Source organism: Acanthopagrus latus, chromosome 15 (assembly GCF_904848185.1).
Source record: "Acanthopagrus latus isolate v.2019 chromosome 15, fAcaLat1.1, whole genome shotgun sequence".
Lineage (NCBI taxonomy): Eukaryota > Metazoa > Chordata > Actinopteri > Spariformes > Sparidae > Acanthopagrus > Acanthopagrus latus.
In genome coordinates, this window is record NC_051053.1 from 13,657,631 (window position 1) to 13,675,214 (window position 17,584).

Below are 17,584 nucleotides of genomic sequence, written 5' to 3' on the forward strand. Positions count from 1 at the left end.
CGTTCCATCTAGAACATTGCTGATGCATCGCGACATTTCTCCACCAGTGAAGTTAACGGAAATGCGACAGTACTTCCGGTTAATTGAGCGTTCGTTCAAATATTAAAAGCCACCACTTTTCCGTTAAAGCTTCGCTACAGTTACACATCATGATAGAAATAAGACGTTCACGTGTTTCAGACATTACCCTTAGTGTATAGGTGAAGTAGAAATGCACAGTTGCACTGTATGATTCAGAGTCAATTACAAAAATGTTTTATTTCTAAAGGAAAAACCGGACATTCAAAATGTAGTACGGCTAACTTGTCGGCTTTCCAGCAGTTGTTGACAGACGTATTGCGACTGGGTAGGATTTCTTACAACTAGATGGGAGCTGGCTTACGATATTAATACTGAGATGTGCTGGCATGTTCCTTTTTGACACTCAGGAGAGCTAGCAAGCAAAAACACTGGAAGGCAGCCACACTGTCAGACCTGGCGTGTTTGGTAAGATCTGCTATTTGGCTTTAACGTTATAGCAGACTTAGACACGTTCGTAACTTGGAAATTGCTTACGAAAAATGTGACATAAAAAAAAAAGAACCAATCTTTAACTTGACACACTTAACGTTAGCCAAGAATTCACCTTACTACATGGACTGTTAGCTGACTGTGTTATGTTGTGACTAACGTTAGCTTGCTAACATAACAAGCGGTGTTTGAGCAAAGCCATGCTTTATTAATGTCGCCACGTGTCGAATGCTTTTCTATATAATGCTCCCTTCGCTTTTTTATTCCTTTAACCTTCATTGCTAATATCATTAACTACTGAGGAATGGCAAAATAACTTGGTCAAGTTGCGTCAGTTATGACTGCTCTGCCTCGCTTTTAATCATCATGGTAGAGTACGTTAACGGCAGGAGTCAAGCTACCTGTCTTTATCCGCCGTCCTCGGTCAGGTCAACAATGTACTTCCGTTTACAATAATTCATATAAATCTTAGAAGAAATGTCGCAGTTGTTACCTTTATGGCACCAGACATTCTTTTTAGTTCTTTTAATGTTAATCAGATGTGGTTATGTATATGTATAAAGAATACATTAATTTAAACATATATAGAGGTTTGCTTTACTTTCAAATTCCATACGCCCTAAACGGAAGTGGTTGCTGATTTTAGCTTGCGAAGCATTTCATCTAACACCGTTAATTTAACTGTAGCTCACTTGGCTAATCTGTTTACATGCCACCTTGCCAGCCACGAGCGCATTGCATTTTTTTTTAAAATTAGGTTATAAATATAATAATTAGGGCTAAGCACTCGAACGCGGCTATTTTATGTGGCGTTGGTAATGTTATTTAGCCATGACGTTATTTGGCTACCTTGCTAGGTGTTGCCAGCTTAAGTGTTATCTAGCAACCAAAACTATGGGCTTCGTAAGGTTAGATTAACCGAGGTTTCTCTTTCGTTTGCACAGAGACGGGAATCCTGCTGGCGTGTATAGCCAAAGGGAGTGGGTTACAATGCTGTGCTGGGGAAATGCATCCTACGGACAGCTAGGCTTGGGTGGGATTGATGAAGAGATCGTGGTTGAGCCACGGAAATGTGAATTCTTCCACGGGAAGCAAGTGTGCGATGTGGGGTGTGGCCACAGACACACAGCCTTCCTGATGGAGGATGGGACGGTGTACACCTGTGGCTGCAATGACCTGGGGCAGCTGGGACACGAGAAGTCCAGAAAGAAACCAGGTTGGCGATATTCTCGTGTGTGTCTATTGTGTTGTATGAGAACACATTAAAACCAGTCATCATCACATAAACATTTGTCTTTGTCTTCTATCAGAACAGGTTGTGGCTCTGGATGCACAGATCATAGTGGCAGTGTCATGTGGACAGTCCCACACCCTCGCCTTGAATGACAAAGGGCAGATTTTCTCATGGGGTCTAGGCTCAGATGGGCAGCTGGGCCTAAATAACTTTGAAGAATGTGTTCGTGTGCCTAGGTAAACTCAGCAGGGTTTTGATACTGATTTGTTTGCATGATAAACTGTTTCCCCATGCTTTCCTATGCACAAATGTGCGTAATTAAAACAGCTAACTCTGTCTGCACATTTATTGTCTAAATGTCAATGAAACCTTCTGAATTAAATTGTCGACTGAAAGTTAATTGAGCAAAAATAATTGTAATTTTCCTTCTCATCACTGTGAAAATGCCAGAAACATCAAGAGTTTGTCAGATGTACAAATTGCTCAGGTAGCCTGCGGGTATTGGCACTCCCATGCACTTTCAAGAGGTGAGGATAGTTTGTACCCACATAGTCCACATTTATTCATTCAGCTTATTATGATTTGCTCACGTGAATACATTATATCTGAGGCATTTTTCCTTTCATAGGAGGCCAGATCTTCTCCTGGGGCCAGAATCGATATGGACAACTTGGGCTGGGAATAAATGGACAAAGTATTTCCACCCCCCAAATCATTCAGTCTCTGCAGGGCATTCCATTTGCCCAGATATCTGCAGGTGGCGCCCACAGCTTTGCCCTCACACTCTCAGGAGCGGTGTTTGGCTGGGGGCGCAACAAGTTTGGTCAGCTGGGTCTCAATGACACCAATGGTGAGTGGTCAAAACTTTGAAGCACTTGTGAGCATTTAATCCCTCAACTCTGACTAATTGAGAGAAGGTCTTTTGCAGATCGGTGTTTCCCAGCCCTGCTGAAGTCCCTTAGATCGCAGAGAGTGATATACATCTCCTGTGGAGAAGATCACACAGCAGCACTAACCAAGTTAAGTTGTACTCTTTCCTAATTTGATAAATCTACAGTGTTATTTGTAAGACCTTGAGTTGAATCTGTGGTTTCCCAAAGTGGTGTGATTAGTGGTGATGAATTTAATGTTTTTTTACCACAATCAACTACCATTCATGTTTGTTTTATTGGCAAGCCTAATTGCTGAGATCTGAGGTCAAAAAGACTTAACTAATTAACTTAATTTTTACAATTACGTCTTCAGGGCTCAAAATTCAACCTGTCAGGCCACTGTTTCAATGTTGAAGCAAGAAGTATCCCTCCAAAATGGTATTAAGTAATAGACAGTTTTAGTTCAGGTTAGACCAATTATCGGCCTAGTCAATTATCAGGGCTGAAATTCAGCATTTTTCCATCAGTATCAGTATCGGTGTTTTTGACATTTGATTGCCAAAAAACATACATCGATTTTAAAATGCACTATTTTGCCTCTGATGCAGCGTTCTTTCTCTGTCTGTATTCACCACTCTGTCGCCTCACTTAATGTCGCACCCACAACACTATCTGATTAGTTACACATCACAAGTCATAGCCTATTATCACTGAATAATCTGAAGCTACATAATAACTTGTTATTAAAGTTATTGAATAAAAGTAGTGGGCTCCAAGTATTAAATAGCTGAAAATGGTTTCAGTTGTGGTTTTATGTTGTAGACTTGGATCCCCGCTTTCAGACTTGCAGGTGAAAATATCCCCTGTGACAGGGCTGGTTGTTTCCTATTAATAAATAAATGGATAACTGGCCTTCCAGTGCTCTCATCCATAAAAACATCAGAACAACAGGTGTTGCTGATTTTACAGGAAGGAGGAGTGTTTACATTTGGAGCAGGAGGATACGGACAACTTGGACATTACTCTACAAACCATGAAATCAACCCCAGGAAAGTGTTTGAGCTCATGGGAAATGTAGTTACACAGATTTCATGCGGAAGGTAAAATGTACTTTTCTTTATTTAAGTTTTATCTCAAACATGGATGACATATCACATTTGTTCTGTATTGGCAGCAGTGTACATACTGTCATATTAAATTAGCAGTCTAAAAGGTAAACAGGCATAGTTGAATATTATTAAGATGTCATAAAACTAAATATTTTTGCAATTATAAGGCAGCACACGTTGGCTTTCACACCCTCCTCTGGAAAGATGTACTCTTTTGGGCTCGGTGGTAACGGGCAGCTTGGTACTCGCTCCACTTGCAACAGAAAAAGCCCTGCCCCGGTCAAAGGCCACTTCGTAGCACTCACTGCTACAACAGATTCAGGTAAGGAAAGTTTGTAGTTGATGTAATTAAACACTTATCAAGCTTTATTGCAGAAACAGAGTATCTCATTGGGGCAGGGTTTTTTATTTTTTCATTTGATGGCTAGAAGTCAAACATTTCATTGTTTTATTCCTGGTTTGGTTGAATGTGGAAAGCTGCAAAAGAGTTACAGGGTTGATTGAATGTTGATTCTCAATGGAAATGCATATCTTTACATATTTTTTCCTCTCACCTGTGGAGCTATTTAACCAACTTACTTGTTTTGCATGAGTTTTGGAGATAGCGGCTGTAGAGATGTGAGCAGTTTCTTTTTTTTTAATGTCTACTGAACTATAACTGCCAAGACTTGTGTGCACTAAGGCACAGGATTTAAACATTAATCCCATCAGCTGAGCTTTAATGTTGGCTAGCTTAATCAGCTTTGTTAGCTTGCTTCTCGTCTATGAGTGGATGCTCACTTCTTTCTGTAAGACGGGAGTAAAATAGTTCCTCTATTAAAGTGTTTACAACAAGGTCTGAGGGTTATTTTGAGTAACTGGGTCATGATTTCTTGAAAGACCCATTGCTCTTGAGTTTAACAGTTGGTGTTCTGAGAACCACAAGCTGAGTGCTAGTTCACCAAGCTGAGTCATTTAAATTTGAGTGAACAGACATCTTTTCGACCAATATCCAAAACTGAGCAACTCACACTAAAACAATCTAGATAGATTGATAGCTCTACAGGTAAGAGGAAAAACATGTATTTTGATTGCTGAGATGTTACACTTCTGTGTACACTTAGGTAATTCCAACATCTTTATTTATCCATATGTGTATTTCTTGCTGTCATTACATTTTATTGCAGACTTGGAGCAGGGCTGTTGTGTCACAAGGATTTATGCTGGAGGAGACCAGAGCTTTGCACACTATTTCACTGCCGATGTAAGTTTTCTTAAATAAAGGGAGTCACTGAGATTTCTTAGAGATGCTGAGGTGTATTGATCAATTGTAAGCCCCTTTTTCTTGTAACTTGTTATAAAATGATCATTATCATCTTATTTTTGACAGACAGCTGTATGGGACCTTTTTTTTTTTTAATAGTCTTAATTGGACATTTTATGATGGCATGCCTGTGTCATACAGGGGAGGGAAGACCGCTTCACCCAATCTCCTGAATAATGTGACCATGTGTTTAAATGCTCTCTAACTTTTTTTTTACATTACATTAAAGCAAAATGTTTTTCACATGATCTTGTTGTCTCTCTTGTAAAACAATGTTTATTTTTGGGTCAGGAACACACCTCTTCCTTGTAATTTAATTGCTTCGATCCAACTCTTCTTTTTTGTTTTGAACATGTATGACCTGAGATTTCTGAAGATGCTACGTAATCAAAGTGAACACCACTTTGCACATTTAAAACCGATTTCTCTGCTTTTCCCTCTACTTATCTTTAGTTAACACAAGTTATGCTTTTCACTGGATCCTTCCTCATAACTTTTCATTCTGTTTTGTTGTAGAAACTCCAGAACATACACAACGTGAAGATAAACAATTCCCACAGAAAGATTTGCACCTTAAATGAGGACATCATACAACAGTGGTTGAGTCATTCGCCAGGAAGACTCCCGCAAGAAATCTCTAAGTAAGGTCCTTTTTTTCAAGAGCCTTGGCTGACCACATGTTATTTGTGTTATCGCTAGTTTTGGTACATCGTAGTCACAATATGTCTTGATTTGAAGTTCTTTGAAGATGTCAAAAGGAGTCACACTTATTACTTGCCTTTTATGATTCCTTTAGTGAGATTGACCTCGTGTTCTCCTCAGCAAGCTGCCTCAATGGATCATTTCTGTCAACGAGGTAATTACGTTCAAGATTAAGTCCATTGTTATTTTCATTCTGTTTTCCAACAGACCTCTTTTATCTCTCGCATTCACACTGTATTTACAACTCATATATGTCAAAATGAAGTAATTCTTAGAACTTTATTTACCAACCTGGAGGTTTCAAACCTACTCCCAGGTTGGGGTCTGCTAATTTGATTTCTTTGCAGTTCATTGTTTAAGTTTTTGGAATGTTACATTGTGCAAGTGTGTTACTGTTAATCAATGTCAATTTCTTTTACACAGTCATCCAGATCACTACAGTACCAGCAGCAAATGTTCAGGGGTGGATATGAACATGGCTCGCCTCCTGTTTCACAGAGTGGTCCAACAAGATCACCCTGAGATCACTCAGCAGGTTACACAATATTCCTAACATTCTTGTCAACAGTGATGGCATCACAATCACAAAGTGTGTGTGTGTGTGTGTGTGTGTGTGTGTGTGTGCGCGCGCGCGCGCGCACAGTGCCTACGGATGTGTTGTGAAGAAACATGAATGTTTTTTTTTCCCAGTCCTATAATTACCTAACCAGCAGCATGAGTGCGTTCTCGTTACACTTTGCTTCATCATTGTTTAATCACTGTGTCTTTCTTCTGTCTGCCTCAGATTGCTGCCAGTCTGGAGAAACATCTACTTCCCAGACTAAGCAACTCTCCGCCAGACATCGAAGCCCTGAGACTCTACCTCACTCTTCCAGAATGCCCTCTTCTCAGTGACCGAAATAATTATGTCACCATCACCATCCCTTTCGCCAAATCGGTCATCAGCTTGAAAGAGCCTCCACTGAAGGTGCTAGGTAGGATGAAGAATGTTTCGTTATGCCTCAGGCCACACATGATGCAACAGTATCTCTGACAATAACCCTAACCCTTTTTTCACAAAATGTTTGATGTTTCATTTGCGTCAGGAAACTGGTGGGCTACATTTGAGCCCAGAGTCTTCCAGCGGCTGGTCGAGTTGTACAAGGAAGTGGTGGTGTATCTGCTTCGGATGCACAAAGTGGGCATTCCCTCAGAAGAGCAGAGAATTTTCACCTGTTTCCTGGACACGTCCCTCCGATTCCTGGAGATCCTGCACACGGTGAGACATTTTTAAAAAACATGTGGGTTTGTGTACTGTACATCATACAGTACTGTGAAGAACTGTTGATAACATCCATTTTTCTGTTGTATCAGGTGAGCGAGAGAGCAGGACACATCATTCAGTATGATAAATTCTACATCCATGAGTTGGACGAGTTGATAGACATCAGAAATGATTACGTCACATGGATTCAGAGGCAGATGTACCCACTGGTGAGTGTACTGTTGACGTCAGTTTTACGTTGTAACATTTGTCTAAGTTTAGGCCTCAGTATGAACCTTTTGTTTATGCCTCTGTATCCTCAGGGTCATGATGGTGTCGTGACTCTGTGCAGGTATCCCTTTGTATTTGATGCACAAGCGAAAACAACGCTCCTTCAGACTGACGCCGTCATACAGATGCAGGTCAGTGTTTCCCACAGGGTTCTGTTGGACTGGTGGGTGGACCTCGGACTTTTCGTTCGGTTCCTGGGACATGTTCACCCAGAAGAAGTCTTTGCATATTTTAAAGTGAAATGCATCCATTCGGCTCTATCATAAATAATGTGAACATAAATAAGAAATTGTCAAAGATCAGTCTTCTGCTTTCCATTGTGCATTAATCCAGAAGTGTAATTTAACCATGACTAAAAGACTAGATTATCATAATCTTGTTTTAGATTTATGTATGCCATCCAGGAGAACTGTAGTGCTTGTATAACATCTGGTCTGGTCCACGCCCAAATCACTCCTGGAAAATGCTTAATTTCATGCATGTACATATCAATGTATGTTCTGGTGCAGTGTTTGCTTGTTTGAAGTCACAGAATGCTGGGCTTGAAGACGCAAATAAAACACAGACTAATGAACACAATGCTAAGATAGGTTAACAAGACAGACAGACTGGAGAGAGATGACTGCAAGCATCAGCGTAACGCTACTGCAATTTGACATCCCAGTTTTACCTGATAGCTGTCCCTGTAATGCATCAAAAGGCAGACTTTTTACTTGCATAGTAAAAGACAATATTCATTTAAGACAGCTTGTTTTGAGCAGCTCTACTCTACAAAATCTGATGAAAATCTCAAAAATTCTGAGGCCGCTGATTCCCTGTATGCCTGGTTCATCTTTCTCCTGTTATATTTATAGATGGCAGTGGACCAGGCACAGATGCAAAACTTCAGCTCCATGTTCATGCCAGCAGTGGAATCAGTCAACCCGTGCCTCATCCTCATCGTTAGGAGGGAAAATATTGTCGGAGACACCATGGAAGTCCTCAGGAAGTCTAAGAATGTTGACTACAAGAAACCGCTCAAGGTAAAAGCTGTTGTAATTGTTTTATATTTATAATGAATCACAGGACTCACGTCGATGTCAAAGATGTTGCTCATATTCCCCAGTATCTCGTAGATACCCTCAGTTCTGTAATCTCATTGCAGCAGGCAGCTGTTTCCAGCAAAAAGACTTAAAAAAGCCACTGCCTAGCACCATCCAGCACAAAGAGAAAATGAACAGCTTGCTGGTGAACGCACACAGCGGAGCATTTAGCTGCTCAAGAGACAGATACTGCCTTTGGGAGTTGGTTGAAACCAAAACAGAGCTAAAAAGAGTCATTATTGAATTCTTAGACATTTTCCCTGTCAACATTATATGTGATAATATTTAATATCAGATAATATGTCCATGTTGTGTTAATTGCTTCTTACGAATGCCTAAAATGACTTAACACCTATAAATGTAGGTTTATAATAAAAGTATAAGTAATTAAAGGGCTTATGCCATCAATTAAATAGTGAATTATCTGTCATAGATCAGTGGAATCATCAACTATGTTGCTTCAGGTATTCTTCACCCAGTTTATTTACCAATCTGAGTTTCCATTTAAATTTAGACATAAAGACACTGCTGTCATTCTAATGTCTGACACATTGGTGGCAGGTGATTTTCGTGGGAGAAGAGGCCGTCGATGCAGGAGGCGTGAGAAAGGAGTTCTTCCTCCTGATCATGAAAGAGCTGCTGGATCCCAAATATGGGATGTTCCGTTACTACGAGGAGTCCAGACTCATCTGGTTTTCAAACAAGGTACTTGCTTTGTTGTTACATTTTTAATAAATTAAATTTGAAATAAATGAAATAAATGTATATTTATCCTGTTCACAACCTGGAGAAACATTATGGCCAGTTATTGAAGGGACAGATGCAGTACAGGCACGCATTCTTTATGTCCGTCTGTTATTGTTTGTTTCTAAATAAATGTACATGTTTGACACGTTGGGGCTGCCTTCTATAAAATGTTTGAATACGATCCTTGACTGTCACTTGCAGACCTTTGAAGACATTGACTTGTTCAACCTCATCGGGGTCATTTGTGGCCTGGCCATCTACAATCTCACTATAGTGGAGCTCCACTTCCCTGTGGCCCTTTACAAGAAGCTTCTGAAGAGGAAGCCGACACTAGATGACCTGAAAGAGCTAATGCCAGATGTGGGAAGGTCAGATCAAGGAACAGTCATCTGAGGTTCCCATTTATCATGTTTATGAATGTCATTTTGCCTTAGTGTTTTCTTAAATGCATCCAAAATGTAATCTTTAATTGCTGCAGTTGTAATACCATACAAAGTGCTAATTGAAAGATAATGTAAGTGTTTAACTTGATATGAAAATAATAGCATAAAATATGTCTGTTTCTGTCTCCTCTTAAACTAGGAGTCTGCAGATGTTACTGGATTACACAGAAGATGATCTTGAGGAAACCTTCTGCTTGAACTTCACAGTAAGATGATTGTGAAATGACACTCTCTGTGGTGCATGAAGTGTGAAATAAATAGTCGTAATACATAATAACAAAATCTTCAGGGTGCTCCGCTTGATCATACACCAACTGTTACTGGCCGATATTCACTCTAAATAGATGGATCAGTGGTCTCTGTAAAGCTAAATCAGAAGAGCAAATCAGAGAAACACAGTTCCTCTATGTTGCTGAAATTCCATGGTGTACTGCAGAGCTTGAGCGTAACCGCCTCAGATGTTGTCAGGCACAACAGAAAATGTGGGGGATGGAAAGGGATGAACAGCTTATTGCTTAGTAAATGACAAACTCAAGAGGCTACTACTGACTTAGTTGACTACAGCAGAGTGCAACTGTGGTTATCTCTCTCTCCACAGCACTGTGTCATCTCTAGTTGCTATCATCGGCTGACTACTCAGCACCAGACCTAACAAAAATATGAAGTTGCTGAATATTCCTGTGGTACAGGTCCAATCTTCTTCCTCATTCACAAACAGCCAGCTGTCAGAACCTCACAAATATACAGTGCTGACTCAACCAAGAGGGCACTGCAAATCCTTATTGAAATTAGTGGGAAGAGAGCTTGTTAGCTGTTAGCAGTCGGTGAGCCACACAGTCCTATGGTGTGTTTGGCTACAGGAGCTAACTGAGTAAATATCTCACAGTAGAGCTAAAAACAAAGCAGGTCTGAGAGTTTCTGTTCAGAGGAACGTGACGTGATGAACAGTGAACTTCAGTTAAATGTGATAACACAGCAGTATATGAATGTACTAACTTCAGCTGAGTACAGTTTGAAAGTCCTGTGAGTTTGGAGTTGCATTTTACTAACTGGCTGTCAGAGATGAAAATTAGCCAGATACCAGCAGTGACCAGGTAATGGAGTAGTTGCTTCATGGTTCATAGACCTCAGTAAGACATCTGAGACCTAGAATTTTCCCCAAATTCTGCTTTCCTAAATTCTATATCCATTTATTCCACATTAATTCTGATTTTTACAGTTCACTGATGACTTTTCATTTTGTTTTCAACCTGTTTCTTTGAATTGATCAAATCAAATACAATTACAGTTTTGATAATGCTACTAATAACTACTAAAGATGACACTAAAGTAAAGAAACATCCTTTTGATTGGTGAACGACCGATTCTGCTTTCAGCAATCAGTGATCAACGATCAATGACCTGATCGGCGCACCCTTACAAAATCTGAACACTATATTTTCAGATCACGGAGGAAAACTACGGTGCCACAGAGGTCTTTGAACTAGTACCTAACGGTGAAGACATCAATGTCAATAAATCAAACAGGTAACATTTTCTTGGTCTTCCTTTTAACAATACCATCAATACCATTGTCGTGTTTTTATGGTAAACATGTAATTGGAGCTACTAAAATATTCTGTCATTTGCTTAATCCTTTCAGTGACTTTATATAGTGACTTTATAGTGACTACAGCTTTTTCAGGAATCTGGATATTTCCCAGAATGTCAGACTTTACCTTAACACTGTTTTTAGTTGAGTCTCTCTGCTTAAATGTTCAAAACCTTTAACCAGTGAAACTCATGCTGAAAAACTCATTGCATTTTAAATCTGGTCATATTGCTGCATCAGTCCCCTAACTTTATATTAAATTCAAAATGTTAGTAAAAATCTGTTTACTTTTCAATTAATTCCCTTTTTCTTCTTTTAGGCAGGAATTTGTCAGCGCATACGTAGACTACGTTTTCAACACGTCAGTGGCGCCGCTGTTTGAGTGCTTCTATGCAGGCTTTCACAAGGTGTGCGGTGGAAAGGTTCTTGAGCTGTTTCAGCCCAACGAACTGCAAGCCATGGTCATTGGCAACACCAACTATGACTGGACGGAGCTCCAAAAGGTCTTGGTTCAATCTGAACAATTCATGTTCACTGTATAACATATATATAAAAGAAACAAATATTGAGTGTCATATAGTTTGTTGAGTTATTCTGAATAGCAAACATTTTGTGTCCACTCTTCAGAGTACTGAATACAAAGGGGAGTACTGGACGGACCATCCCACCATCAGGCTCTTCTGGGAGGTGTTTCACGATCTTCCTTTGGAGAAGAAAAAACAGTTCCTGTGTAAGTGCTGCCCACCATGCATGACACCTTTAAAGAATATCAGAGATGTTGTTCTGGAAAGGTGAAAAAAACATTTGTTTAATGCTGTAAAATTAAAACAGTGTCCATTCTGTCTACAGTGTTCCTCACAGGAAGTGACCGCATACCCATCTTGGGCATGAAAAGTCTGAAGCTGGTGATCCAGCCCACTGGTGGAGGGGAGCATTACTTACCTGTTGCCCACACCTGCTTCAACCTGCTGGACCTGCCCAAGTACACGAGTCGAGAAACACTCCGTGAGAAGCTTCTCCAGGCGATTGATCACAATCAAGGCTTTAATCTTGCCTGAAAACACAGAAATGCCTCGAACTCAACGGCCGGACTGTCGGTGACAACCACATTCCCAAATGTTTTGTTTTGCAGACTTGAATCCTGCTGTAAGACTTGAACTCTGGGAAAGAAGAGATGGCCAAATGACGCTAGAATTGAGTTGGATGTCTAGACTTTCACGTTAACATTGATTTTCTGGCTTTTCCATCACAGTATTTGCCCTGTAGTATATAATAGTATGCCCTATTACAAGTCCATTTACATTTGATATTGCTCTTGTAGATATGCTTTTATTCATGTTTGGATAAGACAAGTATGATGAAGCAAACTACTGGTATATACAACACAGGGCATGAATACAGCAACATAAACACCTGTAAAATACAAGTTAAAAGCAGTAGCATTACCTCTCTGAAGCTTAACGTGTCGTTTAATAGTGACATGTTTATCTTATGTTTATATTGGAAGGAACATTTTATTAGAAAAAACTTCAAATTATATTATTATCCAGACACTGTGGCCTAAAATTGACATTTAAACCACAGCTCTCTGACAGGGTCCCAACAGAAATGTAACATTTTAAGCTCCACTGTGGTAGTAGTTGCTAGATGGCTACTATATTTGACAGGAGTTGATGATGTTGTGTTCACCCCTGTACATAAAATGTTTAAACCCAGACACTGTAAACTAACTCTCTTTATGTTTGATCTAAGTTCTGTTGTAACAGTTTGATTGAGAGCAGTGTGAAGCGTTTGCTTTAGGTCTGGAGTGGATTTTCTTGGCTGTAAGCCTTAAACAATCCACAAATAAAACATAGTACAGCCACTGAAATACATACGAGTACTGTTTGTTAGCTACAGTCTTCTGGTTGTTTAGTTTCTTTTACTAGATCACTTAACATCTTGGCTGTGGGATTCACTTCAAACTAAAGTAATATTGACATGAAACTTGTATTCCAGTGTTTAGGAATAAGCACTGTTTTACAATCAATGTTTGCTGCTGAAAATCCCCCTCTTGGACCATTGTTTGGAATTTCCCTTCTGGGCTACGAACATGGTAGAGTCTGTGGAAGAGGACCCATTCCCTCTGTAGATGTAAAAGGCTCATTGTCTGGTAAAAAACACAGTGGTTCTCAGTTTCAGGTGATTATACACTAATGAAAACATAGTTATAGATATTATATATCATATCTGCCCCTGATGTTAATCTATTTCCAAGTATAAAAAAAACCTGACAACAGAGTTTTGTCAAGACACTTCAGTTCAGGATTCCATTTTAATGATAAACTGCACATGTTAAATGATATGCACACATCGGAGTACATGGCCATGACGGAGGCAAATATGAATGCTTCTGTTTGTACAGAGCTTGTGTTAAATTTAGTTTCAATGGGGCAGCTCGTGGTGGACCAGCTGATAGTAGGAACCACAGGAAGGACAGCGCTGGGCATCTCCCTCGTGAAGCCAGAACCACACAATCGCTGTGTTGTCTTCCTCACCTGCAAAGAATGACAGAATGGTTCACCTGGTTTTCAATGTACACATTCATACAGATGACCGGATGTTGCCTTTAATGCACATCACTCACAAAGACAGCCCACCAGCCTCTTGGTTCCGATGCATGGCACGATGTGAGGGTCCTGTTTGGTGCCAGCGTACTCCTTGGGCTTCAGTATACTGTAGGGATCCTGTAATGAGAGTTTAAATACAATGAGTACTTGTAAAGATAAAGCACTGTATACTTACGTGTGTAGTAGCCCACCTTCCCATGTTTGAGGGCCTGCAGGGTGCGACGCTCCAGTCCAGTGGCCTGTTCCTCATCTGTTGGTATTCCTGAAAATGTATATGGCAGAGGCAAGTTTAGGACAGCAGCATCCTGGCCAAGCTGTAGCTCTACTGACACCTGTGAACACACTGCTGTGCTGGAAATACATGCATGAACATGTTTTTAAGATGATGATTTTGAAATTGTCTTCCGCTACTGTCATAATTCAGCTTGGTTTCTAGATTTTAGCGACATGGACGAAAGGATCTTTAAAGGGGCACTATGTAGTTTTGGAGAAGTAATTCAAACTCAGTTTTAATATTAACAATATTAATGAGGTGATAATACAAACTGAGAAATATTTAGAGGACAATAAGGTCCCCGGAACATTGTTTGAAGCTAGAAACATGGCAAGGTCTGCCAAATATAAACGCATTAAACACAGTATGAAATTGCGCTGTATTTTAAAGTCATATTTTGTATTCAGTCATTAAAAGACAATGTGTATATTTACCTAAAAAAAAAACAGTGGATGAACATATTTGTCTTCTGAGTAAGATTTCCTCCCCATAACTACATTGCACACCTTTAATTTTCCTAGTTTCAGTTTGACTTTGAGCAGATGATTCATCTTACATTAGAATAACCACCTTCATATTATGATATCCAGGTCGTGCTGTATGCACACATCACAGTCTTGAATACCAGTGAAAGTGCACGTCGACACTGGACGCCACCCACACCAACCTGCTCCTGCCCCCCTATCAGGAAACTGGCACCAGACCAGAGGAGGTGGGTCTATCAAAGGCCTTTCTTGAGTTAAAGTCCAGATGACCTTCATTATTTGATTCAAGTGCTGTAGTCACAATTAAGAGGAACATGTAGGAAAACAGCAATCTCACTCATAGCACCCAAAGTGACCAAATATACTTTTATTACCGCGAATAAATATTACTTGTCAAAATTAATTGTTATTTATCCTCTGTGTGTGATAAAACATCAGTGATAGCTAGCTGCTGTCATATTTACAGACGTCGTGTCTGCTACAATTCGGTGGTTGAACCACACAGCTGCGCAGTAACTTATAAACATCGCCATAATGATCCTGATTTACAGTCTGGCCACCTCAGCTGACCTCACACATCTATGTCCGCGGTAGTGTGCGGGCCTGTCTGACGGGCTAAAGCCCTCAGTCAGTCGTTTATAAATACTTGCCTCCCCCGGCCATAGCACGGTGTAGCGGTCTGGCCACCACATTGCTCCTCAGCTGCAGAATTGTAGTTGTACAAGCTCGAAGAAGAAGACGTCCCGCCATTCTGGTGACAAGCTCTGTTGCCGAGAACGACCTGACACAACTGTGTGCGCTGTCCTGAGATGACCCCGACAGCCCTCTGAGTGACAGCTGGTCTGACCAATGGGAGCAGACGCACGGCAGCGCTAACCAATGAAAATGATTAGAGACAGCGGTAGTAAATAACTGCTGAGGATCTACTCGAAACATGCAGAAAATCATGTACAGTACTTTGTGTTTTGAATTGGTTCTGACACCTCATACAAACTTGAGGAATAAACTTAGGAAAGGATAAACTGTAACTTGTGTCCTTAAAAACACAGCACAGATGATAAATAACGGGGGAAACACTTCCTGAAAACCTCTGAAGCTGAAATTGCAAAGTAAAAGTCACCAGGTATTTTATACACGTTAGACTGTTAATGTAATAGAATATATCATAGGTCGCTCGTTTACGCAGCTCATGGAAGTGAAGGCATGTTAAAGAGAGGTGAAACGTGGTGCTCTCAAGCATGCAAAATCTTACATAAAAATATACCATATTAAGTATATGCTTGAAGTACGCTATCAAAAGTAGTACTCACATGCGGAATGACCCTTAGCAGAGTGATATTATGTCATTGGTGTCGTTGGTTTGTTATTACAAATGTATTCCAGAGGGGGAAAAAAATATCGTAATTATTTAGTTCTGTGTTCGCAGAATGAGACAATGGAGAAAGGTGACAAGAAACACGACTTCAAACATGGTTGGATGTAGTTGGTGCTGCTCTTCTCCTCCAGGTGGAGGCGCTGCAGGACAAACAAACTGAAGTGTTTTGTGAAGGTTTTTTCATCGGAACAAGACAATAAAGTAGCAGCGATGAAGCTGTTGTATCATGTAAACACATTGTTGTTGTGCCAGCACATTGTTGAAGAGTACAAAGAGTGTAAAAAGACTGTGTCCCGCTGTATTACTCAGGCTGCACTACAGCGTCTATTCACAGGCGCGATCCCACTACTGAGCGGCACGGGGGCTTTGGCCTGCTCCGTTTCCGACCTGGGCCGGTGCACCCCTCCTTAGACGACCTGGTGGTCCCGAGCTCCCTCAGGAGCACCATATCGATACCGAACTTAGTGCGGACACCCGATCGGCATAGTTCACTGCAGCTCAGAACTCCTGAGCTCAAACGATCCTCCAGCCTCAGCCTCCCAGTGACTTGGATTACAGGCGCGCGCCACCACGCCCGGCGAGAATCAGAGCTCCTCATCGGCTATTTGACTTGTGCAAACCTGACGTCATCAACGCAAGACAGAAAGAATACAGCGGCATCTAGCGACGGAAAATCGTAGCTGCAGTGTTGAGGTCGGCGTGTCCTTAAGCATTAGTAGTTTTTATCTAAGGTTTTATTTACAAAAACCTTCAGCAGCAAGTTAAATTAAGCTCCTCACTGATGAAATCTAATTAATGTTTTTGTTTTATGAGCTTATTATTCTTTTCTGTTGACTTGATACACAGCGGATCTTCATAATTTCAGGGCATTGCATAACTCAGCCAATATGCAAAATGTGTAATTCAGATGTTCATGAAGTAACTCTACCACCAGAATTAAAAACACAGGAGTGGTATCTGTCACTCCCTATGTAAATAACAGGTCATCAATACAGGAACAGGAAGTTGTAATTAAGTAATTAGTTTTTTTTGTAAAAGTGACTGCATATTAAAATGACAGAAGTCAAAACAACATTTAGTATCAGTGAAATACATCTGAATGATTGAGGATAAACAGTGGAAGTCAAAAGTATCGATCAAAGTGTTTTACTCTTAGAGACTTCAGTGTTGTGTTTGGTTCCAGGTAAATGTGTTTTTCAAGAGGGATGCATTAAAGGACCAGTACTGAAACTTATGTTAACTTATATAGTCTTTGTTTGTGCTTTTTTAAAAACTCAAACTATCTTTATTTTAATGACTAATCATGTGGTGACTATATACTGAACATACCAACTCATTGTACCATTACAGTAGTGGGTAAGGTAAGGGTTCATCGAAAATGTATTACCAGATCATCCAAACCACTCCACAAAACTGTCCACCCCATTGCTGTACTCAGCAACCTGTCTTCTTGGGACGGCTGTAGCTCAGGAAGTAGAGCGGGTCATATAGTAATCAGAAGGTCGCTCGTTGGAATCCCAGCTATCCCCACCTGCATGTTGAAGTGTCCTTGAGCAAGATACTGAACCCCAGATTGCTCCTGATGAGCAGTTAGTGTCTTGCATGGCAGCTTCTGCTATCTGTGTATCTATGTGTGTGTGTGAATGGGCGAATGTGGCAATTGTTGTAAAGCATTTTGAGAGGACAGTAGATTGGAAAAGCGCTACAAAAATGC

The 17,584-nt window shown here is 40.4% G+C and overlaps 2 protein-coding genes across 2 annotated transcripts; one reads left to right on the forward strand and one right to left on the reverse strand.

Annotated features, from left to right (window-relative positions):
- The first annotated feature begins 91 nt into the window (after window positions 1-91).
- Window positions 92-13,001, forward strand: herc4 (HECT and RLD domain containing E3 ubiquitin protein ligase 4). Its single transcript, XM_037123836.1, has 24 exons — window positions 92-486; window positions 1,455-1,726; window positions 1,821-1,980; window positions 2,195-2,271; window positions 2,373-2,594; window positions 2,673-2,764; window positions 3,586-3,716; window positions 3,893-4,047; window positions 4,892-4,968; window positions 5,545-5,669; window positions 5,825-5,884; window positions 6,154-6,265; window positions 6,515-6,704; window positions 6,816-6,988; window positions 7,084-7,203; window positions 7,297-7,395; window positions 8,119-8,286; window positions 8,908-9,051; window positions 9,295-9,461; window positions 9,676-9,742; window positions 10,981-11,063; window positions 11,447-11,630; window positions 11,755-11,857; window positions 11,977-13,001. Exons 2-24 carry the CDS (start codon window positions 1,501-1,503, stop codon window positions 12,183-12,185), a joined length of 3,144 nt encoding a protein of 1,047 aa, XP_036979731.1. The 5' UTR covers window positions 92-486; window positions 1,455-1,500; the 3' UTR covers window positions 12,186-13,001.
- Window positions 13,002-13,410: 409 nt separating this feature from the next.
- LOC119033552 (cytochrome c oxidase subunit 5B, mitochondrial) lies at window positions 13,411-15,339 on the reverse strand. Its single transcript, XM_037123837.1, has 4 exons — window positions 15,146-15,339; window positions 13,928-13,998; window positions 13,754-13,853; window positions 13,411-13,664 (listed from the first exon to the last, which is right to left on the reverse strand). Exons 1-4 carry the CDS (start codon window positions 15,243-15,245, stop codon window positions 13,552-13,554), a joined length of 384 nt encoding a protein of 127 aa, XP_036979732.1. The 5' UTR covers window positions 15,246-15,339; the 3' UTR covers window positions 13,411-13,551.
- Window positions 15,340-17,584: the final 2,245 nt, after the last annotated feature.